Source organism: Haemorhous mexicanus, chromosome 1 (genome assembly GCF_027477595.1).
Source record: "Haemorhous mexicanus isolate bHaeMex1 chromosome 1, bHaeMex1.pri, whole genome shotgun sequence".
Lineage (NCBI taxonomy): Eukaryota > Metazoa > Chordata > Aves > Passeriformes > Fringillidae > Haemorhous > Haemorhous mexicanus.
Genome location: NC_082341.1, coordinates 45,063,880 through 45,090,636, shown reverse-complemented (window position 1 = coordinate 45,090,636; position 26,757 = coordinate 45,063,880). Strand labels below are relative to the sequence as shown.

General features: G+C 34.9%; 1 protein-coding gene across 1 annotated transcript in view; it reads right to left on the bottom strand.

Annotated features, from left to right (window-relative positions):
* The window catches only part of ULK4 (unc-51 like kinase 4), a 211,166-nt gene that overhangs the window by 144,072 nt on the left and 40,337 nt on the right, over positions 1–26,757 (bottom strand). Inside the window, exons 20-25 of the mRNA XM_059848144.1 lie at positions 22,148–22,309; positions 15,287–15,469; positions 10,280–10,407; positions 3,368–3,501; positions 398–519; positions 34–90 (exon numbers count right to left, since the gene is read on the bottom strand). Coding sequence (XP_059704127.1) covers positions 34–90; positions 398–519; positions 3,368–3,501; positions 10,280–10,407; positions 15,287–15,469; positions 22,148–22,309 — 786 coding nt within the window. The remainder of the gene's footprint in view (positions 1–33; positions 91–397; positions 520–3,367; positions 3,502–10,279; positions 10,408–15,286; positions 15,470–22,147; positions 22,310–26,757) is intronic.

Sequence of the window (26,757 nt, the reverse complement as noted above, 5' to 3'; positions counted from 1 at the left end):
TGTAAAAATATTAATCTTGTATTTTATACTCACGAGTAAGATGCCATAGTTGAAAAGAAACTCCTTTGTGACTATCTGGGTACGAAATACCTATTTGAAATTAGCCAAAGGAAAAAAAAATGCATTAAACGCATCTCTTATGACCAGAAAAAGCAAAAAAAAAATTTCACATTTTAAAAAAACAAAAAAGAGGACAAAATATGTATTTGTCATTACCATTGTTACAGAATGCACATTTATCAAATGCTGCTTCATAACTGGAATACTAATCAACATATCTATGCATTAACAAAGCCTTTATTTTACTCATTCTGATAATGATTGACAGAAATTAGATTTTGGGAAACTGTAAGAGTTTGTCCTGTGTGTAACAAGTTTTGGGGGAAAAAAAATCTACCTGGGATGTCACAAGATGAAGCACTACAGGCATCATAGGAAGGCACATCTTCAGCTGTTTGGCCTGAACTGTTGATGGGTGTTTACGTCCAGAGACATTAGTTAGGGCACTGAGAATGTCACCTACAGAAAACAGCATTTCAGGCTGATCCAACATAAAAACATCACTAAACAACAGCAAATAACATATAAAACATCTCTGTTCCAGTAGCCTCTGTTCACTCCTGTCTTCTCTGTCTGCCAGAAGTAGTGTTCATGATGAATCGCCACTTCTTTCTTAGCTCTGTCCTCAACCAGATCAATTCCCTACTCTGGCTACGGGGACAGGCAAAGGTAGTGAGGATAGAAGCAAAACAGTGAGGATAGAAGTATAAGGTGACTGTTGAAGTAAAGGTGGAATAACCCTTCCTTGGCAGAGTGGACTTATACTGGCTAAATTATGTGGATGAAGTTCTATTTCCAGTGAAGTAAAAAGTGATATTCTCTCAGCTTTCAGTTAATCAAGAACTGAATGAACTAAGATTAGTGGGTGACATAATGCTGAAGCACTATGTATCCCCTGCAGCACAGTTCAGCAGGAAGAAAAACCCCAAACATCCTTCCCCTCCAAAAAAAGAGATCCTTCCACCCGCCATGCACACACACATTCTCATGCACTGATTTAACTGTGACACAAGTGACCTAAAGCTACAGGAATTCTCATAAAAGAGATAGCAACAGATCAATGAGAGAACTTAGTGGCCTCCATTACAAACCTCAGACATGAGCTAACAAAATTTTAATGGCAATAGTGAAAATTATACTTCAGACTCAGAAGAGACAAAAATCAAGGAACTTTATGCTAACTTCATGGTATGTTTCCTATTGTCTACAAAAGGCAAGACCTCTTCTGCATGGCATAAAGAACAGAAGAGGCATGAGAAAAGTTAGCTCATATGAAAAGAAGGAAGATTCTGTCCCTATAACCTTAAAATACTAGAAGCCAAATGCTGTCTCGAAGGAGCACCCGTTATATTTTTCTCCCTAAAAAGAGAGCTGCTCAAAACTGTAAAATGGAACTCAAATATATATAAAGCAAAAAAAGAATGGGACTCCATATTTTATATGATTTTTCTGGCCAGAAAAGGCCTTTCCTTTCACAGTAAGTCAGAATTTAATCATGTTGAATAATACCAATGCTTTTCTCCTGTTCCCATGGAGTTCAGTTTTCAATATAAGTAGAAATGACAGAGCCTGGCACTAAAGCAGGCCTTAAAGATTTGACTCATTCAAAGTGGTAAAGAAAAGAAAGTGTTGCTTGAAACTCTTCAAATATAAAACACAACACTTCTTTCATTAATATATTTTTGTTTTGAATTACACACAATATTGTAATCCAACAAGACCTCTCTTTGTTTAGGGACTGATTTAGTGAACAACCTCTCTTTCTATATTTTAAAGAATACATAACCATCACATTTGGCAATTTTTCATTTGATAAATAGATAGATATGGCCATCTTTAATTTTAGCATGATCCGAACAATTTATATCTACTTCCTAAAAATAGGTTAAATATTATAAATGCAGAAATAAAATTAATTTCTTATTTACAACAACCAAAAACTTTTTAAATAACCCAGAAGATTAACAATTTATTTCTTTTGTTCAAATGTATCTTTAAGGTCAATTTCTGCAACTTGTTAATCTAGTTGGTTTATAGCTACATCTGGTGGAAGAAGATGGGAGCAGTAAGGAGCTTACATGAATGTGTATTAAAAAAGCCAGGTAGGATTAATTCTAAATTAACAGCTAAACTGCTTTTCACTGTCCCAATTTTCAAATCTGATTATTATTCTTAGGTGCCCATAGCTTTCACCACCTTGAGCAGTACATGCTCCTTCATCATACAGCAATGAAAAGAAAAAGACTTTATGGACAAATAAAGAGAGATAACTTCAGGTTACAGAAAACAATCAACACACAGATCCAGCTTAAAAAAGAAAACAAAGTGTAGAAATTATGCTTGATATCAGTTCTCAAAAATTCATTCTAATTATAAATCAGTAGTAATTACATGTCTAAGCAATTGATGCACTATATTTCATGATAGTAACTATGTATTTGAAACTTCAGATTCTGAGGAAATACCAGAGCCTACTATATCAGTTGCATATAGTATATATAAACAGTAGGAGGTGAATTTGTGCTTCAAATATTTTTAGTCTTAGACTTCCATCCTGAAATATAGCCAATATGCAAACCTGATATTTAGTTAGAAAAAAAGGGATCAGGTGTTTGCAGCAAGGCAGAAATTTGCATTAGCAGAGGAAGTAAAGTTTCTTTTAAAATAGCAGCATGACATTTAGGTCTACTAACCTTTGCAGTTCTACCATTACATTTTCAATATCCTAGTGATAATGTAGAAAAGATGAAAAATACATCAGGTATCATCTCATCAGAAAATAATTTTATGAAAATAAACCTCATGTGCACGAGGAAATTGGTTTCAGGCATCTAAAACAACTGAAGTACCTAAGCTGAAATTTTCCAGGAATATTGCCTTGTTGTAAATACTCAATATATAAATTTCAGCGTAAGTCATTAACGCGTACTCAGAGATATGCCCTGTTGCATCTCTCCCAGGCCTCTGCTTTATGGGACAAATTTGCTCTTAGATTGTAAAGTGTTTATAGATTTTACAATATCTTTAGAACATTGATAAGACTTCTTGTACCTCTGGGCTTCATTCCTGACTGAGCTGGTGAAGCTTACTATTCCACAAACACAAAACATTAATATAGGAAATCATGCATTCCAATACAAAATACCTGATCATGACACATCTAAAAAATTTCAGGAAGCTGATATCATGCAAACTTTATGCAATTGGAAAATACAGTCTTTCCACCTCTATATATATATAAAGAGATATCTGTTTCTTGACAGAGTAAGCAAAGGTAAGATCTGTTTGGTTAACAAACTGAATTTACCTAGAATTCCTGGCAGCTCCTGCACAATGTGATAGATGAGAAGATCCAGGCATTTTGACAGGTATTCACTGCCACCTTGCTGCTCTTTTCCTGGCATGGTCTTCCTGCTGTCTCTTTCAATATACATCAATAGTCTACATTTAAGCAAGTGCAAAACATTAACTCTCATACCAAAGAAAATAACACAATATCTCAAAAAAACTATTGAACCAGACATTTCTGGTATCTGTGGTTACAATGAAGATGATACACTACTTTTGGCTCTGTAATTTAGTTGAAATTTTAGACTTTTCTTTAAATCAATTCTAAAACAAACACAAATTACTGAGTCAAGGAACAAAACCCTTAACCTACTTTAAATAAGCACAAGTCGGCTAGTTTAAATGAACATGTGATGTTAACATAAGGAGTGAATCTTTCTGCAAACTTAGAGAGAGACTGATTTTACAATTCACTTTATCTTGAAATAGGTAACTGATATGTGCAATATAAGTGCAAGACTACAGACACTAATTTTCAACTCATAAAAATTCCAAAAGCAAGGATAATTAAAGTCAATGTAATAAAATAATAATCTTTCAGTCCAGAAAAATCACACTACATAGATCACACTGCAGCCTATTTAAATGTTAGCACTAGTTGGAGTGGCCATATTGAAAGAGATAAAAGCCCAAACTAGTCTTACATCTTTTCTCTAGAAATCTGGTGTTCACAATTTCTAAATACAAACTCAGTGCAGGCATTCCAACTGGTAAGTGCTCTGTGGCTGTGCCATTCTGAAGAATGACATTTCTCACAGTGAAATGGTAACTGATTTATTAGCCACTGGCTAACTTACAAGAGATTGCTTTAATAATACACCTGTAACAGAATGCTTCAGGCAAAATTTTAAAATGCTTATTTGAATAGACAGAAGGGCCAGACTTCCCTTTAGGGCCATACTATTGACATCTTTGTTTCACATTCGAACTCCCTCCGGGTCCTGTGCAAAGAACCATCAATCACTGGTGAGGGAAATCCATGACCTGGATTTTAAGTATGTAGTTCAGTACTACCTTCTGATAATCAATGCTCTTTTACAGAACTACAAAAATTACTTATTTACCTCAAATGTTCATAACAAGACTACTAGGAAATACATCTTTCTATTGAAAAGATTATTTTCTCAACGAAGTAAAAACTACCTAAGAATACATTTTATAGGAATATGTCTCTAAACAATACAGGATTATGATTCAATACAACACTCTTATCCTTCCTAACCTATTCTACAGAGACAAAGAGAGAAACCAAAAGACCCACCGAGTAACTACTTTTCACTTGTGGAACAGTAACACATTCAGCTGCACTTCTCAGAGACCATGAGGACATCTTTAATTCTTGTAATGTCTGGAAATCGCATTATTTTACAGGAATTTTGATTTGTCTATTAGAAAAGAACTACTTAAAAATGTGGCATTGTGCCACAAATAGAATTTTACTTTTATAAGCTTTACATTTTTTAATATAAAATTTGAAAGTTTTAAATAAAATGTCCTTCTAGCCGTTTGAGACAACCAAGTTATTTCTATTCAAAAAAATATTTAGATTTAGAAAACTGAAAAAATATCAGGGCTTGAATTACTTTTTTTTAAAAGAAAACACTTCCATGATTTAACAATCATCTGATTCTATACGGAAATACACTTAGATCTGTTAGTTTTACTTAAAAAACAATCATCTGATTCTATAAGGAAATACACTTAGATCTGTTAGTTTTACTTAAAATGGGCCAAATAGACTTCAACATGAGTGGTATTTCTCTTTGGGTGAAGGAGGTTCTTTTATTTCACAAAAGCATGTTCTATTACTAAATCACATTTGAGAAGGATACAAAGTAGGTTTGTTTATTCTGAGAAAGGAAAGATAAATGAGTTCTCTCCTTTATGCTGTTCTTCCATTCACAAAAATTGTCTTTTGCATAGATTTTCTAAAAATATGCACAACTATTTTTTCCCTGATAGTTTGGTTCAACTAAATACTGTCTTGAGAAAACTGTACAGATAAAAATTCTGTAGCCAGTAAAGCATTAGGGTCTCTATTTTCCTTTGACAAATTCCTCAGTCATATGTAGAAGACATTCATCAGTTACTTTTATTCCCTGATGAATCTCCGTGTTCTCTCTAGTGGGTCAAGCCAGGCCTACAGGAATACATTTATTCAATTAATTTAGTGGCATGTTTGTCTTGCATTCAACAATACATGATAAAATATGTAGATGTTAGTATAAATAAGCAAAATATGATGAGGACTAAACCACTGTCTATGAAGCAAAGGTTTGGTTTAAAAAAAAAATTCAAGTGTCTGTATTGTAAGATATGGCCGTCAGTGAGATTTTAAACTAAAAAAGTAAAACAACCCAAGTTTTCTGCAAAAAAATGTAAAAGAGTGGAGTAAAACAGGGAAAATTCCAAAGTTAACAGTCTGCAGTGATAGGAACAGGAATGAGGTCTACTACTTAAAAGAATAAGAACTGTTCTCTTAACAGGATAATCAATATGAAGAAAAGAGACCAAGTTCACAGAGAATGACAGATCTTCATGAAATTAAAGAAGGTCATGCTTACTCTGAGGACATATACAGTCCATTTACCCCAAGAAATCAAGGACTATTTCTTAGTTTTATTATTATTTATTATTGTTATTAATCAATCTCTGATAACAGAAAATGAGGAAGATTTTTAGGGGATACTTAATATAGATATGGTGTTTATTTCACCATATCTATAAGATGTAACATCAGATGGCATACTATGCTAATAGAAGGGTCAATCTTCTTGCCTCCCATCACTTTTTCTATTTTTTAATTCGATACCAGCTTGCTAGTTTTTTTTCCTATCTGACTTATATCATTGTTCCCTCCTGCCCTCCATTTCCATGTTTTCCCATCTGACTGAGCACCAGTCAGTTCTTTCCAGTTCTTTTCCTCACTACTTTTCTAGAACAATCTTAAGATGTATAAAGCAAACATGCTATGCTAGATGTGAGACTGTAGTAGGTTTCCAGGCAAAGCTTTTCCTTTCAGGGCACATATAAGATCTGAAAATTTAATAAATATGGGAGGTGGCCATAGGAAACAGAAAGATTTTGCTCAGAGGTTATGCCATTGTGCATAGTTACACTTCTGCAGAGTGAAATGTGTTGGGAATACTACGCTGTGGATGATGGAGACTCCCACAAGTGTCCATCTATGCAGACAGTAGAAAACAAGAGGTTTGAATAAATTCTTTTGGAAGGAGAAGTTCAATCTCCAAGTCAGTCTCTACTTATCTAGGAATTTCTCTGAAACCATCTAAACACAAAAAGAACAATTCAGTGAAACTAATCAGAAATTACTGCTAGCTTAGAAAAGGGTGAAATGAAAAGTCTCAATTAAACTTCAGGAGGTGTCCCTCCCCTAAAGAACAGGTAGCCTGCCTCTGCAAATCAAGGACAAATGAAGGAGAACAGAAAACTCAGTGTGATTAGCACAATAAATTAATTTGCATGGTGTAAGTAAACAAGTGCTACATCAGCCTAAAGGACCTCATATCTTCTCTAGCTGTATCACATGTGGAAGAACCAATGGTACGTAATCGATTGCCATGGAACAGGCAGGAAAAAAGAGCAACAGGTGAATTGTCTCAATGTTGTGGAACAATGAATTCACTTCAAAATTACATTTCTTATTATATATCAACACTTTTCATCCACAGAACTCAAAATCAGCACAAGTAAAGGAAAACAAGGAATTCATTCACCACTTTCCATAGGCAGACAGACAAGTGCCATCACTCCTAATGTCTTCCCTACCATTCCTTTCTTCTTTCCCCCATGAGGCCATGTGGTACGGAATATCCCTTTGATCAGTTGGGATCAGCTGTTTCTCCACTCTTATTTGGAACTACAAAGGTGTTTCCATACTCTTTGAGTAAGTAGAGACATTTGAAAAGAGGTACAAAAAGAAACTTGCAATCAGATTGTGTAAACTCAGATAATCAATAGGCATTACAGGGACATGCATGGGGGATTGTGTGCACAAATACTCCAAAAGCTCCAAAAGCGAATGGCAACTGCTGGTATCATGGCCAAAGCAAATAAATTCTGTAAATGGTAAAAACAAATAGGCAGGTAGTCTTAGGATTGCATTCCAGGAATCAGGACTTGCAACACTGGATACTTCTCATGTTCCCAGCCCAGAGGCATCATTATTGCTTACAATAAAAAGGGATTTTAGCAAGTGCCTATTTCTGCTGCCTTTTATTTCCTGGTACCTGTGCACAAATTGGAAGAAAAACACAAGGAAATGCATTTTGGTAACACCAGCAGAGCTAAAATAAGCTTGCGATTACCCTTCCCTTCCACTTCCTCTTTCCTTACTCATTCCCTCCTTTCCTTGTCCCATGCCCTTTTCTTCCATGCCCTGCCCTTCCTTATGAGATGAATGAAAACAGATTAAACTGTTATTTTCCTCACATGCCACAGTTTTTTCAGCTCTAAAACCACTTCCAAGTACAGATATCACAAAGGTTACCAGTGGGAACAGGGTTTCATTGTCTGAATTATCAGCAAAAAAATTTTTCCTGATATAAAATCTAAATCTCCAATGTCACAACTTAAGATCATTTCCTTTTGTCCTATCACTCATTACTTGGGAAAAAAAAGACCAACCCCTGCCTTGCTACAGCCTCCTTTCAGGTGGTTACAAAGAGTGATAAGGTCACTCCCGAGCCTCCTTTCCTCCAGGCTAAACAACTTCAGTTCTCTCAGCTCCTCCTCATAAGACTTGCACTCCAGACCCTGCCCCAACTTTGCTGCCAAATAAAGGAAGAACTGCTCTCCAGAGCAAGGCCTTTGGGATGCTGGCCCCGAGGCAGTCCCCATGCTCATGAGGCCCAGGGAGCTGTTTTCAGCACAAACAGCCTCATAGTGGCTGCCATGAAGAAAATTAACCCAGCCAAAACCAGCATAATTACCAAAGCAAACAAGAGCATTTTGCAGTGCAGTGTTGCCATGAAACAGTTAGTATTGTTTTATCATCTACATCATCCTTTAAGCGATGCACACTGAAAAACTGCCTTATTTTGATTATCATTATCATAAACAGATTTTATCATCTAAAGCAATATAAATCCTATTACAGGCTTTAGCTGCAGCTGCTGAAGACAAATGATTAACAAGGAATTATGTATATTTTACTACAGGCTATTTATATTCCTCAAATCAAACACCTCCAGAAGGAGAATTTAAGCATATCAAATATTTTCAACAGTTATCCTATTGATTTCTGCTTCCTTGCTAGCAATTTAGAATTTTTGAGTCTTAATTTCAAAGAAACTTTTCTGTCAGACAACTGAGGACATCTAACTAAATTCCACACTATAAGTCATGAGTATCCAGTATCTCTGCTGTGTTTAAGATTATTCCAGAGTTATATAGCGATATTATGAATGCAACTGTCTCCAGATTTAATGAGTCACTTCTCCTCTCTGTAGCTATCTTACCTTCTGGATGTAAGACAAAGGTTTTAGATGATCTATTCTGATAAGAGACATGCTGTTCACTAAAGAACAATTATAAAGAAAACTCAGCAAATGAAGAAAAACAGTTTATCAGCTCAATAAAGCTGCTATAAGGCTTGCCTATTGTTTTACCTAATGTATTATATTATGTATTGATCTCTAACCAGCCCTGTCTGGAACATGACAATAAAACAGCAGGACAAAGTCAAAAGTCATAATACAAAATCATATTCCAAATTCACAACATATTCTCTTCAAAAAGACAGCTGGATGGAAAGCATTATAAATCAAGAAAATTGTAGATAAAATTATTATTATTCTCCTTCACACAATATCTTAGGTATATATATAAACAAACAGTAACTGTGCGGGATTACAAATATTGGGATCCCCACAGCTTTGCAAGTGGAGGAATATATATATATATATAAAATGCTATCACCCCACAAGGTGTTCTCTCAGAGTGGCTTCATGGTATAACTCATCTGCCCCTTCCATTAATCCTAGTATATACATCCTTATTCTTCTCAAACATGAATATAAGATATAATGTTATATTTGCTATAGATATAGTTAGATTTACAGCTACCCACAAGCCTCATCCCTTTTTACTTTCAGTTCCAAACCTGCTCTATTTCAACATTGTAAAAACTATTTTTACACTTCATTTTACTCTTCTTCTTACAGAACAGTAGAAGATATAAATCCCAGCTAAAATTTCTTTCATCTTACTTGTCCGATCACCTCAAAACATGGTGACAATTCATATTCTAACACAGTCTAATTTGCTCCTCTTTGATACAGGAATGCTTCTGTCCCAACAGAAGACAAAAAAATTCAAATAACAGTTCCCTGGTGATTCAGTAATTGATTGCAAAGTGTTCTAAAACACAGAAGAATTAAATACTTCATGTAAAAGTCACAGGAATTTACTGGTCATTATGTAAATCACTCCCACAACACATATAGCTAAAAAATATTATTTTACCTTGAAAGTGACTATCTGGAAGAGACTATGGACTATACCAAACCCCAAGATGAGGAGGGTACATAACAGAACCTTTTATTTTGCTTTTCCACCATACCACGAACTCACTGTTGCAGTATATCTTTTGCCCTACGCAAAAATGCAAATGCTCACTGGGACCATGAGTTACTTTAAAAGAGGCTTTACTAGCAATACAGTGGTTTCCCCTTGTGAATAATTGTCACCTGTTGATCCCAGACAAAATATTGTCATGAATAAAAGGATTACTATTACACACAAAACAATTAACTTCTAAAACACTGGCTCAAAAATACCACACTTTTTCAAGTATTTCAGATATAACTTTAAAGACTATATCTTTGATTATCTTCTATTATCACCTTACCTTGTTTGACAACTGAGGAGCAACATCTCCCTGTTATTAATTAAAACTTGTAGCAAGACCAGAAAGGCTTTTGCTCGAATAAATGTTGAAGGACTTTCAAGTAGACGAGTAATTGTAGTCACAAAATCCTTGGTGGGAATAAACACAAAGACATGAAGGTTACTCACACTGTATTGTAAGACTGTATACACTTAAAGCTTGCTCATTTTCACGTCACTCATAGGAAAAAAAAAATTGCATAAAACACTAACAAATAAATTCTGTCCAAGACTGATAGGCCCAGTGTTAAGCTGTTTTGAACATTTTCAGAAGTGGTAGAGTAAGAAGTAAACACTATTTAATGTACTACATCCAAAATAGTATGAAATCAATTACAAAAGATGATAAAACTTATATTTTTAAAGGGCTTACCATAAGCATAAACATAGGATATTTTAATATATTTAAAACAAAGCTGAACTATTTTCAGAATACGTACATATTTAAGCACAAAAATGATTAAAATTTTTAGCTATTCATTCCCTGATATGCAGGAATATTTAAAACTACACCATAGTAGAATAAAATCCCATCTACATCAGATACCAAATGATACACCAGATGCTCCAAATAGATGGTAAAATTATTTCCACCTTCTCTGATTGTTCTTATCTAATCTAGTCTTATTTTGAGTTCAGAAAGTGAACAACGTCTTTTCAAGGAAGAAATAAAATTAGGACTTGAAAAGAAAGAAGAAGAATAAACAAAATCAGAACTAAAAACTGAATTGGAGTTTACAAACTGTGCCAACTGGTTCTATGCACAACTTAGACTGAGCACAAACGGCCTCATTAATAGAACGTGCCTTCAAACAGTTGAGCTGGATTCTCAAGGGAGTGACACTATCGGATAGATGAGTAGTGTATGCATGATATGTACAAAGTTAAAAATCCTGCTGTGTGATGCACATTTAACATACATATTACATACATATTGTTCAAATTCCTCATTACTGACAGAATAACTGCAAATCGATGCTGACTGTAATTTATTAGAAACATCCTTTGCAACAATTAACTATACATCTTTACCGAGAATGGAGAAAGAGCAGGAGTATAAGAAAGCAGGAGTATAAGTTTTCTTGGCCAAGAAACCATCAGATTTTATTCTGACAACACTTTAACCCTGTCTTCAAAAGCAGCCATCATTCAGGAACTACAGAAAAACAAACTGCTATTAATTATTCTAGAACTGTCCTGCTGTACTTCAATAATTTATTTCATAAATTGAAGAATTTCTCAGTCTTGGGATTTAAAAGTTTACGGCTTTAAACACTTCAACAGCTCACAGAGCATGACTTGTAGCTCCTCCAGTATGAACTTGCAGCAGTTAAGTTCCTAAATTGCAATCTAATAAATGCAAAGGTTGAATTTTAATTATGGTTTGGTTTTCAAGGGTGGTGGTTTGTTTGTTGTTTTTTTTTGTTATAAAACCAAAGCAACAACAACAACAACAACAAAGTTTTTATGTTCAGAAATCCCATAAAACCTCAGACATAGTCAAAGAGTTTGCATAATCATAATGCAACACTGACCGTGTGAACATAAACGGACTTGATAGACCATGCACAAGGACACCATGACAAAGACATACAACTACAAGCCAAAGCACATGTATTTTTGGTCCTCATACTCTGGAAAGCAAGAATATCTCAATGCTACATGTGGGGGTTAATATGGGTTAAGACAATTAAAATTAGTTACATCAGACTTATCTGGGAATGTTCTAGTAATCTGGTTTAAGAAATCAACGTGACCTATTGGAATTTGCTTTTCTGGCTGGTTTGAGGACTGCAAAACAGCAACAGTTTATCCAAAGAAAATCTCAAGCATATCTTTGCTGACCTGCAGGACTTAGTGTATCAGAAAAGCCAAAAATCACTCAATTGCTGCCAAATACATTATTTATTATTTCTCTGTTCTATATTTCTTCCCTCCCCTGCAAATGCTTGATGTAGCCATGGAGACTCTGCAGGATAGGACAGTCTTTTCATTTCAACAGTGAACAAACTGCAACAAGATTATGACTTTATATTGGTTACACTGAGTAATACTGCAAAGCAAATTTAAAACAAAAGCAATGATGTTTTTGAATTGGCTACACAAGAGGAAAACAGCTGGATCACTATCTCACTATAGAAGAACAGAAATTACAATAGCAAACACTTGTTGCATTGTTACGTATTTCAAATTTCCCTTCTATCCTTTGCAATTATCCATCCTTTGCATTATAAGTTTAGAGTTACAAAGATTTTGCTAAAGATACTTTTATCTTTTTATTCATTCATACTGATATTGACAAAACTATCATCTACGGTGGTAGTAACTCGTCCACATTCAGGTAAAAGACAAAGAATTGAAAACAGTTACTGAAATATGACGTCAATGCTTATAATGTATTTACAATGCAGTTGTGACTATATATTGCTGTAAGTATTTGAATAATTTTACTTATGACTAGTTAAGGAAGAAAGAAACCAAATAAAAAACACTCTACTACATTATCTGACCTTTGGAAGAACCTAATTGCATTCAAAAAGCTGTGATCGATTTTCACTAATCCAAAGGTGAATCTTGATAGCCAGATGAAAGTATTTAGCAGTGGGATTTTTTTAATCTACTGCTAAAATGAGTTCAAGATTCTTGATTTTGAGTTCTTCTTCCATGCTTTATTTTAAAAACATAATTTCAACTATTTTGTTTCCCAAACTGGAAACTAAAATGGAAAGTCTCTGTATGAGAGAGGGACAAAACCCAGTCCCTTCTGGCTACTGAAGTTCTTTAAAGTTTTGTATTAGTGTAGACGATCACAGAACTGCAATTCTGGCTTTTGTTTTGTACATGGTTTCTACTACTATTCTTGAAGACTGAAGAAAACAAGGGCAGTCCTAATTCTTAAAAGCTAAGGGTGTTTCCAGATAACATACACAAAGCTAAATTATCTCCATCTTGAATTTATGTCTTTAAGTATCTTTCAACATGTTGCTTGCACCTATATTAAACAGAGAGTCACTTCTTTGTCACTACCTTCTGTGTGACACTGAGGTCCTTCTGCCTCTTAAGTTGAGCTACCCAAGAATTCTACAGAATACAAAATAATCTGTAGGTCAACACTACTCACTCTTCCCTTCTCTCATTAAGGTGGACTTGTGCATCATGAGCATGAAATATTGAAAAGTGCATGGACTATTAAATTTGATTTTCAGAGCTAAAATAATATCACTCCATGTGACGTGATAGCACCTGGCAGTTCAATACAGGAGCATGTTTGTATTTTTAGATTCTATTCAAGAAAAATAGAAATTTAGTTTCAGCTTCCAAAATCCTACAATCTAATTTCCAGATCATAGAACATTCTGTGTTGGAAGCGATCACCAAGTCCAACTCCTAAGTGAATGGCTCACACAGAGATTGAACCAACAGCCTGGGTGTTATTACCAACAGCCTCTAACCAACTGAGCTAATCTCAATTCAATAAAGACCCCATACTATGAGATTAAAGGTTTTCTGAGCTGTAGTGCAGGTACAGTTACCAAATGTGGGCACATGCAATAGAACCAGACCTACTTTATCTGCTTTTACAGTACGGTGTTTTTTTCTTACAGCTTTGGATTCTATTCGCACTTCTATAATTAGTTTGATATTTGCTATTAAAAGAATGTCTACATTTGTCTGTATTTCAATTTTCTAATCTGTAAAATTTGACTAGAATTGTTCATAAGAACTTCAGTATCATAAATGGAATTCTAGCCATTGTCTCTAGGGAATTAGTATAAGTATGGGATTTCTTTTAGCAATATAAGTCCTATATAACAAGAATTCTTCACAGAAAACATCATGCTGTAGCCATAGGCTAGCTGCCATTGTATTCTTTTGCTGAACGTTTAAGTGAATGATTTTTGACCATGCTCCTCTGACTATACCATCAACTCACAGTAATGTGCACTGTTAGTGCAGCATTACAGGACAATTTGCCACCTGTTAGTGCTCTTGTTGTGGGATCTGGAAAGTTTAAGGCCAGCTGACATGCACTCACAAAAACACACTGGCAATTCTGACATGGTACAGAAATTAATTTTAGGAAGAGAATGAGTGATTTCAGGCCACATGGGTGGGATTATGTTTAAATATAATTGTAAAGACAACATGTAGGGAAATAAAACTCTCTCAACTAATGTCCAACAGATTATTATAGTCAAGATGATTGTCAGATTACAACATATATTACAACAGATTATCTGAAGGAAACAAGAACTATAGTTCCTTCTTTCTTTGTGGTTTTTATACTTTCCAAACAGAGGGAGATTATTACTTTCATTTATGAACTATGCAGATACACTGCCAAAAATGAAAGACTTTTTCTCTAAATACAAAATAATTTGGGGATCAAAATAGAAAACTTTTAACTACTTCTTATAAAAATTATATTACACATAAACCAAAACCAGTTGTTTTATTCAGTGACACTAAAAAGAAAAACCTAAGGTATTAAAATGCTAATTCCTGCGAGATATTTCACTTACAAATTGACTTAAGGTCCTTTAAAAAGAGTATAAAGTACAGTTTCAGATTTAATCAAGACACTCCATATTTTCTATTTTAAATGTCTAAGAGAGCTATGTCAAATAGCTGTCCTTACTGATTCATTACTGATTTTCCTTAGGGCCCATTATCAGTTATTGTCAGGCTAGGGTATTCTGGATTGATTGAATCCTAGCTGCAGGAGCAATTTACACACCCATTATTACCATTTCTAAAAGATCCATGAGAAAAAGAAAAACTATACACCTTATAATTTAGATTTTAAGCAAATAGAAATATAAAAGAAACACATTCCTCATTTCCTGCTATTCAGATATACAAATGCCACTGAGACATATTTTGAAAACCCAATACCACTCACAGTGTCAATTTTAACTTTTCCTTTCATTAAATTCCATGCCAGCGAAATATTAATCTGAACTCAAACCTTTTCTTGAATTAGCCTCTGCAGATGAATTCCACATGACAACATAGCTGAAAACATAGTGAGCATGTACTGCTGAATTTTACACATTCCGTTTGCCAAGGAATTTAGTACAGCTGTTAATCCCACTTTTTCAATGACACTCTGGAAAGCATTAGGTGAGGAACGAGTAATTCTGCACAAAGCCTAAAAAAGTGGGAAAAAAAAAAGAAATTAATGAGACTATTATCTCAAGAAAAATACTGGAAAATAAAAGCATATGGTAAGTTTTCCAATAGTTTAGGAATAAAAGGAATGCATACGTATTCATTTTTAAGACAAATATTAGGGGAAAAGACCACTTATCTTTAGAGACCTGGAATCCTTCTAAATACATTGCTATACACTCTGTGCAGCTGAAATTCAAATATTTCATACACCAACATCCATATCAAAAACGTCACATTACCCTTTTCCTCTAGAGAACTATAATGATGGAGCATCACAGCCCATGCTTGAGTCTTTTGTCAAGCATGGAATATAAATAGCACCAGCTAACACTGTACTAGAAAGGAGTACAGGGAGAGAAAATACAGACATAGCACACACCACAGAATTTATGGGCACCCATAAAGGTGGGCATCTTCTCTTTCCCTGCTCATGGACAATAATGAGGTATGTAGTATTTCAGTGTCTAAAGTCTATCCTTAGCTGTAGATACTACTTCAGATCCAGGTACTTACTAGGAAACAGTGATTAGTATAATAAACTTGCAAACTATTCTCCGAATGGTTGATTTTCAAGTATCAGTGATTAAAATGATTTGAATAGAAAATGTAGATACTGACCATGCTCCAGTGAAGTGAGCACAAATCTGTTCAGTGTCTACTAACTTAGCTATTTCCTAGCAAACATTACCAAACAATCTTCAGGGTGGCCTCATCTCCAAAGCAACCTCCTTTTGATACCTATAAAAATTCAACCTTCAAGATACTATAACTGCCTTTGTTCTCTCCAGATAAAGAAAATAATACTCTTTAAACATTATTTTTTTTTCCTTTGGCCTGAAAATACTGTTAGCATAGAAGAAGAGCTGATGTCAAATATTGGGTTCACATGAAAAGCTGAATCAGTTTTCAGGAAAAACTTTGAAGGTGACTCCCTTTTGTGAAATGTAAGTCATATTTATGATTTCCTTGTTCTCTTCAGACCAGCTATATTTAGAAATTGCTATTTACTTGGTGTGCACTCAATAGTAAGGTCTCATTTAAGAGAAACTATAGTCAATTACACAGAATACTACCACCAGAGAAAAGCTTTCCATGTAAGAAAACCAGAAACTACCCAGTTCACCAGCACCCTTAGAAACATCACTCAAAACCAGCTAAAAAAGAAGGAAAAAGAAGGAAAAAGGCATAAAAGACAGTAAATCATGAACTTGCCAGACATTTTATTGATGCTGCTCATCTACTCTGCTCCTGTTCTTCCTTGTCCTTTCTGGTCCAGGAACCACATCGATTGCAGCCTTTTACTTTTCTTCTTTTATTATTTTTTTACTCTCTTTTAAAACAGAGACACTCAATCTCAGTTCCTTAGTACAGCATGCTCTGTTTCCCCCAGGATACAATCCAGCTCTTCACCTCTATTCAGAGTTTTCAAAATGACTGGGCAGGAGGTATGTGTATTCACTAAAAATATCCTTGAGGGTCGTACTACCAGTGAACTGCTGGGACCTAGGGATGGGCTGTGCCAAAGCAACCTGGAGCTAACTTGGTGTGCTTACATGGTGTTGGCAGATTTTTCACTGCCTTAGATCTCTGCTACAGACCTTGCCAAACAAGGATGGCCATGACATGACTTCCAGGCAAACCTCATAGGAATGACATCATAGGCTATTTCCTAGTATAATACTGCAGTTTTGGAGATAGCAGAAAAGCTCCAGCCCACCAACAGCCAAGGGGAGAAGTTTTAAATTCCCATTGGTTTGTACATCACAGAATGCTCTGCTGTATGAATGAACATAACACTTCAGCAGAAAAGGAGAAGATGGAATTTAATAGTGGGATAGAGTACAAAGCACTCTAAATCACTTCAGTAGACGCAATATTGGGAGAAAACAGATGGAGATAGTCAAAAGGTGGTGGAGCAGAAACTGGAAATGGATGATGATACATGCAAGAGTAGAGCTTACACCATCATCTCCAGGCAGCAGCCTTAAAACATGAAATGTTCTTAGTGAGAGTAAGGCTTCAGCAGAATTTCTCCTGAAACTGGCTTCTCCACCCCTGCTCTCTACTGGAGCCTTAACCAGCACCTCTTCTCTCAGCAGCTCCAACCTTTGACTCATGATTCTTATTGGTCACTTCCAACTTGAGATATTCCAGGGTTCTATGATCATCTCTGCCATATCCTTCTAGACTTACAGGCTACATGTGACTGGGCATCATTCACCCTTTCAGGATATCTTTCATGACTCTCAAGTTTGAGAATGAATGCATTAAAGCATCTGCAATACACAAGCCTCTGAAAGAAACCAATTTCTTAAGAAAATCACAAAAGAACCAAATCCCCAAAAAAAGACTGTGTGAGCTTTCTCAAATTAGTTTCCATTTAGGTGGCTTATGCTTTGTTACTTCTCTTCCAGCAGAAAAAGTTATGTCCTAGAAACAAAATTTTAAGTTTTTTTTTTTTTAAATTAAAAAACTTTCAGCATACTGGAAAGAAATATTCTTTCTGCTGCTGAGCTTGTCAGAATATCGCTGTGACATCTTACAGATTTTTTTTCTGAGTCTAGCAAAATGATAAAAAGACACAGCTTTCCTACAGGCAAAATCTGTGATATTTACCTGAGGCATGTTGGACTCCAAAGTGAGAAAAAAATACTTAGACACAATCCCCATTTGCCACCTCTCATAGGCAGGACAAAGTAAAGTGTCATTTCTTGACTCCAGAGACTAAAAACAGAGAATCTTCTTGATATATTTTTATTATTGATTAAAATAATCATAAGTAGAATTCCATAGTTCTTTATTTCTGATACACTTTGCAGACAGACTGCTAACTCTAAGTAAAGATATGACAGACATTTTTCTTAACAAAAATATATTTTTGCATTCTAATACAGATGTCAGTTAAGAATAAATTCTTCAGGGTACATTACAATATAGCAGGAATGACTGCATAATAAAATGAAATAGGACACTGATGATGTCAATTTTTGTGGTCATGCAGGATAAAAATGCCTACATATCTGTAGCAACAATTTAATGAATGTAGAAATTATACAGTACACTATAACTGGAGAATACATTAGTATTTTATTTTTTAAATTAGCATACACTAAAATCTCCATAAACTTCAGGTTTTCCTGCACTAGATTTCAATATCAACTGACTGTTATCAGATGAAGTTAAGATTATATATCTAAATGCCACAGCAGCATTAATACATAACCATGATTGATATCAAGCATTGAGTAATAAGCTTATCTACTTCTTACTTTAGTGTTTCACTACAAAGCAGCAAAAGGATTAAAGTATCACCTTAGTGCATCCTACTTTAAAAGCTTCCTTGTTCAATTCACTTCATATAAAAATATTAAACTTCATTCTTATGATAAAGGAAACAATCCCCAAAACAGTAGAGGGGGAAATCCAGGAGCCCATTCAGACCCAAGAACACTTGTGTAAAGTGATCTGACTGGAAAAAGGAGATGGATTCAGCTACATGGATAGCAATAATTTTCATGAAGACCAGAAAAACTAGAAGAAAGCAGTTTCACCAAGGATATAAAACAGTAAACTTGTCTTACTCTTGCAACTCTACTCGCAGCTGCTTTCATTCAAAGCTCTCCAGTATGTGAATTTGAAACAAGCCCTACCTCCAGCATGACTGAAAGTTCAGTAAGTACACAAGGGAAAAGTATCATCTCCAGTAAGCCTATTGCCTTCACAGGAAACAAACATTAGTTGGGAACAGCTATGATTTTGTTTCTATTGTCCACATGTACATTTATACCACAGATATGCATAAAATGTTGAAGAAATTTTTACCTTAGCTGAACTCACTGTGCGCACTCAACTTGGTTGTCTTTTTAAACTGCTGGCCTCAACACCCAAGCACACATTGCTAAGCAACTTTGAGAAAGAAAAAGTAACAGAATGATAAAAAACATCTTTCTTACTTAAATTGTCAATTGCCATTGAAAGGATGTCCCACAAATCAGCTGAGTTTCTCTAGGAAAGTCTGGTAATTGCAGTTATCACGATCTCCCAAAACACACTGCTTCATCCTAACAGATGTCATCTGTAAGAGAGCTGCTAGAGTAGCTTCTGAAGACTAATATATTTTATAATACAAAGATTTCAAACACAAGAAAAAGAATCAGGAAGTAAGAGCTTGGCAAAACCAATGTCATTCCAAGTCCCAGTGTCAACCCATGACTGCCAGATCATTCAACTTTGGAGTATAAATAGTGCAGTAAAACTCACTGCACTTAAGAGGCCCAGCTGAACAAGAAGCCCATAAAGATCAGGCTGCTTTATCACACCTACAGGAAAAAGAGGTGAAGGAACTGAGGAACTCACAATCTGTGATACTTTCAGTCTACTCACTTGGAAGAGATCACACAAACACCAGCACTGTCCAACTGAACTGAGCAATTAACAAAGCCTCACTAGACTAGTACATAGTGGTGGCTATCAATGGACACAAAAAGGAAAAAAAAAAAAGAAGATAAGGGAGCAAACTAGGCTACAACAAGCTCTTCGGGTTTTAGCTTCCTCTTACACATTTTTATGCAACCTTCCAGTTTTTCCAGGAAAATTTTCTTCTCATCAGTAGTGCTTAAAAGAGGCTAGAAACCCATAGCATAAACACTATGATGAAGAAAAGTGGTTCACTTGAACCTGGGAGGATCCAGTGACCTGGGTTCCCAAAAGAAGCAAAGGAAACAGAGGGACAAACAACAAAAACCCACTCCTCTCATAATCTCTTGATACTCATCCAAGGGCAAGGTGAGCAAACCATACGATATTGATGACAGTAACCTCTGAGCCCACAGCTACAGAAAGCTGTAGTGAATCTCCACCGATGACAAGTTTATTCTTGACAATCAGATATGTAACTTCTGCATATTACTGAGCAGGGAAAAAAGCTCTGCCCACCTCAAGCACACTGTGTTGTCAAGAAGAAATTGAGTTTTGAGGAGGGGAAAAGAAAAACAAAAAAAGAAAAAGCACACTGCTAGCTCCTCCTGTGATCTCTTTTAGCTCAGTGTCTGAATGCCATTGAGACAGACAGGCTCTCCAGAATATGCAGAATATGCTGTTTGCTATGGTACACAAGGCAGACATAACTGGCCAACTGGCCCCTACAAATGGAGCAGGTCCTGGGAGTCTGCTGTAGGAATCAAGGGAACAGTAAACGAAGCAAAGTTCTCCAAGCTGATAGCAGAGAAACAAGAGGGCACTTTCAGCACGAGTTGAAAGATATTTAAAAAATTAAAAAACTATGACCTAGTAGTAAACAAATAACAACTGCCCAGTCTAATGATTTGCAAGATTAGAAAGTACATTATACAAAACAACCCTTATAGCAAAAGTAGTGATAGGAGAGAGGATTGAGCAGGCTACTTTAAAAACTCAGTAAGTAAAGGAAGTCATAACTCTTATCTCCAGTCTTTTCCCATGCATGCAGTTGTGATCTAAGCATAAAACTCACAGATCAAGTGGGTGAAGTCTCAAAAAGACCCCTTCTAAAAAAGCAGCCTAATAGCCAGACTCACACATATACTTTATATATTTAGAGACAGACTATTCTGTACCCATGAAAGTTCTAAAACTGTTTTTGCCAAGAAATTCAGATGCTACAGAGCAATGGATTTTATTTTACTAAATAGGTTTCCTGTTCTAAAATGCCAAGACATTTCCCCAATATTTGAGCAGTTTATATTGCAGGCAAGACTCTGCCGCAAATATACACTAAGACAAAAAAAATCAATAAATAGATATATTTTTTAAAATTATAAATTTATTATACCACTTACCTCTTCAGCCTCAATTCAAATGAATTTTTATTTCTCTGTCTTTTATTACCTTTATGCTAGATGTGTCTATGTGCATACTGCTGCAGCTGTGACGCTACCATTTTTCATTTGGAAAGCAAGAGCTCCATCCAACCTGGCTGTGAACACTGATAGGGAATGGGGCAGCCACAACTTTTCTGGGGAACACTGGCACTGTGCCAATGCCTTACCACGTTCACAATAAAGAATTTTTTCCCGATATCTAATCTAAACCTATTTACTTTTAGTTTGAATCCATCCCCCATGTCCTGTCATTACACGCTCTTGGGTTAAAACTCACAGTCCTGCTAAGTAATTTCTACCTCATAAATCCTTTTGTTCCAAACCTTCTCCTTGCATGTCATCACTCCATTTGTCTTGTTATCATTCTATATTGCCTTAAAAATTCAGGGCAAAGACTAGGCCCTGACAATTTTACAAAAAGAAATTTGGTTAATTCAACTAAGTCTTCTAAACAAGTCTTTGATAAAGAGAATAAACAATTTTCATTTGAAACATCATCGAAAAAGAGAAATTTCAGTTTTGCAAGAATTTAATAAATTCTTTGAAATGTTAAACTTTTTAAACATAACTCATTATTACCAGCATAAGGAAATATATGTTCTGGAAAATGATGAATCACAAGAACTGTAATAAATGCATTTTTCAATTTCAGAAATTTTTCAAATATATTTTAATGTAGTCTGAAATATAAAAACCACAAACTTACCACAAACATGCTCAAATACATTTCAGTTCCAATTCAGGTTTTTCAGACTAAAAGCCAAAGCATTACACTACCACAAAAGGAAATTCCTTACCGAAATAGGAGTTATCTTCAAAGAATCTCCTGTAGAATGTGTGAAGAGGTACCACAAGACAGGTCCAATTTCTCCTGTAATGAATCCTTGTGCATGGCATGAACGAGTAGTACAAACATTTTCAATTATCTTTGCTGCTATATGGTTCACTACCCGCTCTTCCTATAGGAAGGAGAAGAAGGAAAACACATTTGCAAATGTTTCTAATTTCTTTGTAAATACTGTCTATGTCCACATTTTATTCAATGTATATTGTCTTGATGTTGTTCTTAATTCTTTTTGCTACTTGCAAAAGTAAGTTTTCAAGAAACCTCACCTGATGACAAAGTTATGTTCACAGATCCTACTTACCTCCCACTTTCTCTTCTACTGCAATGACAATTTAATACAAGCATAATTTAATACAAAACCTTTCATCTCCAAATAATCACCCCAAAATAAAGGTAATCATTACAAATGAAAAGCTTTTGTTATGTTAAAGGTGTTCCATGATCAGTGTTTTATAAATTAACAAATTTGTATCAACACTCATTACTAGAACATGCTCTAAATAGTACAGTTATGAGATATTCAGTTACATTAAGAAAAAAAAAATTACATTAAACCCTGTTTGTCTTTATCCCAGGTTTTATTGACTCTTCTGAATAAAGACTTCTTGCAAATTAAGTTGCTCCATAACTCCCTTCTAAGCAGACAGTCCTGACCACTGCTTAAGACAAATTATTAGGTCCCATTTACTACAAGGAGTCCTACATTTCCATATGAGATTCTGAATCCTTCATATTTTTAGTACTAACCCAATTATTTTCACTCAAAATCAGAGTTTTTAACTGGAAGATACATCACTGGTGTTATTTTGGCTGTGCATTGCCTCACCTCATTTCAGTCTTGAACTACAAAAAAAGTGAAGTCTCTTAACAATGTCTTTAATAGCATCTTGAATTTAGCAAGAATGAATTTTAACATAATTTTTATAATTCAATTTGTCCTTATAGTCTGGCTTCACAAATAATTAATCATAAAATCTAATTGATTCCTTTCTTAAACTGAACTCTATTTTAGCCTACTAAGCTTTGGATTTCTGAGAGTTATCTTTACAATCAGAGACACCAACAACTGTGAGCAAGATAATGAAACCTTTCAGAAAGTAGTACAAAAGGGAAGAACTTGCAAAAGGGAAGAACTTATGTTTCATTAAAATATATTCAATATCCACTTTTCCTTCTACTGACTTAGTCATTCTAAAATATAGATTTTAGATGTAGAAATATTTGAACACTCTTAGTATAATGCTGTCAAAAAAAAAAAAAAAAGGTTGTATTCATCATTTTCCTTATAATCCTTCCTGTTCTTCCAAAGAACTGCAGCTCTACTCAAAATATTTAACAGAAATACCAAAGTCAATTTCCATCTAAAGTGGTTACACCCTTATATAAAAAAATCCACTGAATTCTGTGGTCTTCCTTCTTATCTGCAGCCATAAAACCAAAAAGAATTTAGGCTTCTCACTTTTTACAGTTTTGATTACTGCAAAATATTGCATTATTTTGACCTACTAAAGAGCTAAATACACAGATACTCATACACATTTACTAACATTTAAATTCTGAAAACATTTTATATATAATGTCCAGTTTTAATATTTTTTTCTGTGAATTTCACTTCTGCATTTCAGTCTTTTTTTGGGAGCGGTACAGTTAGGGTAAAAATACATGCATTTATCAAATTGACTAAATTGATGCATTTAACAATCAAATCCATAACTGAAACATAATTGCCAAGTTAAGTCTCTCTTACACATGAAGTGATTATTAAGACTGCCAACTGGGACTCCACTCCTTATTTAAGCAGGCATTAACACTTAATAAATGAACTATAATCCCATTAATTAATCATAATCAAAGTAATATACAGTGGATTATTAATGTTAACAAATTTCCAGATATAATTACAGCTTTTCTTTGCAAAATTTGGTCCCGAAGATGTGCTTTATTTCCTTTCAGCCACTGATGGGATGAGTTATGCCCTGTTCCAGACTGTCCTGCTACTTTGACTAGAAAATGGTCATGCATCATCACTGTGATCTAAAAGCTCAATGATGCTGTCAAAATAATTCTATTTGCTGCCACCTGAGACTTTCCATTTCAGCTCCTCTGGTATCTGTTCCTGAGCACTATCTAAGCAACAAGACTTGTATCATCTTCTGCCTAATTAGCTGTCTGCAAGGGAAGTCTGATCTAAACTAATATTTGGCCTCTTAACTAAAGGAGTCATCCAGTGATGTTACCAGCACATAAGCTATTTTAGTGAACAGAAATGGATATTCAAGATATGAGTAAAGCAGTTCCATTTATCAGTAACTCTCTGTCCGCATCATGAACTGCATGAATTCTAAAACTATGAATAGAACTGTATAAATGAAGAAGCACATACTTTATTTTCAATGGGTTTAGGTTTCAACTAGTTTTATAAAGCACACTTAAAGCTCCTAATTTTCAGTCATGTTGAACACTTGCAGATATATCTGTTTCCAGTGAAGTCAGGGATGCTTAATGAAAAAGAGTCCTGAGTGATAATGCAAATACCAGAAGGATAAAAAGTTGCAAACTACTGAAAGGGAACTCCTTTTAATCAAGTCTTTACATTTTAATTGGGGGGGGGGGGGAATCAACATAATAATGAAAATCTATTTCCATGTTTTTGAAATAACTGAATCTACTGGATATTTTTACTGTTATAAACGTAACGGTGCAGCAAAAATTCCAGAAGCACTGAAGTTACAGTCACTATGATAGCAAACATACTACAAAAAAATAGCATAGCTTCATTTTATTAGAAGTTAGGATAAAATATCTTATGATCCTTTCAAAGTAGGTTTACCAATGGAACTAAGTTGTGAGCAGCTGTTGACCACATTGAAGGCAGAAAGGCCCTGCAGAGAGACCTCAACAAATTAAGAGGTCTGGGTAATCACCACCATATGAAGTTTGAGAAGGGCAAGTCCCAGATTCTGCACCTGGGCTGGGACAACCCTGGATGTACAAATAGGGTTTTGAATAAATGAAGTACTTTTGAATAAATGAAGCAAAATGCATAAAAGGAAAATGGTTTTCACGTTAGCATTAGGTACTCCATATTAAATAGGAATATCCTTTCTGAAACAGAAAGTATCTTCCATGACTGGATAACATAGGAACTCTAACAGTTATACACCTTAGCAGGAGAAATCAGGACATTCCTCTCTTAGAGATTGCAACAAATTTTTAGAAGTTGAACTTAAACAAATACAGATGCCTGGAACAGCCATTTTGTTTCACTGTTGGAAACAGTTGTTGGAAAAGATTAGCAAATAAATATTGGAATGTTTACTACATCCATTCTGACAGACCACAATATTATATCAAGACTAAACATGTCAAATCAAGCTTATAATTTAGTTATTTATGAGTGTACCAATTCCCTTATTTTGACACATAATTGAACTCAACTGTTCTTTGCCTGAGTTGAAAATTAGCTTCTGTCTCAAGTTAACAACACTGAAATGCAGGAAATATGAATTTGTGTCCCCCTACAGATAAAAAGACTTCCCCCCAGTCTTCTACTTCCATCACCCTAAAACTCCTTTCACTGACCCATACACTTTTTTATCACTGTTAGATTTTCAGGTACAGAAGGTGTGTGAAAATGACACTACCTGCATTTTCTGAACATTTTGTTCCTTTACAGGCAAATAAAAGGGACACACACATATTTCAAACTTCTTCCTGTTCTACTGTTCTGTTTCAGAGGGCAGTTCTGCTTTGATAATGACAAATCTTATAAAACTTCAGAAGTCCAAGAACACTTCAGAGTAGTTCGTAATAAAACTCAAGAACAGTGAACTTAGCTTACAAAAATCAAAACAATAAAAAACCATAGTACTGAATGACATGAACTGGTTTTATTTTCTTGAATTTTTATTAATTACATAAAATAAAGCTTCTTAACTGGAAATTAAAACTAGAAGTGAGTATTTATAATGCGTATACAATGCACTGTGGTAGTTCAGACCTTATTACAAAATGTTAGTTTGCCATTTTCATAAATACTGAGACAATATGTCCATAATCACTTCAAAAAACATCCTGATGTAAAATTTTCTTAACTCACAACTGGGCTTAGAACAATTACAATTAATTCATTATGTAATTATGTAAAATTTTTAAAAAATTATTAATATAAGAATGAAAAGCTTACGTACTTTTAATAGAAAAAGCTGGTGACAACTGTTTTCAGAGCTGCATAGCCACAGGACAAGAGGCAATGGCTAGGAGTGAAAACTCCAAGCATAAACAAGTAAAAACTTTTTCCTATGAAGGAGGTACAGGCATTGCTGATGGAGATTGTGGGACTATAGTTATTAGAGACATTCAAGACATAAATAGACATGTTCCTGAGCAACCTGATGTATTTAGACCTACTGTGAACAGGAGGTTGGATTAGATGACCTCCAGAGGTCCATTCCATCAAGTCCTGCACAGTTTTGCAACTTCAAACATGTTTTAAAAATATATAGATATCTCCATTAAAAATGAGCATACTCACAAACAGAAAGCACAGAAGTGCACAGA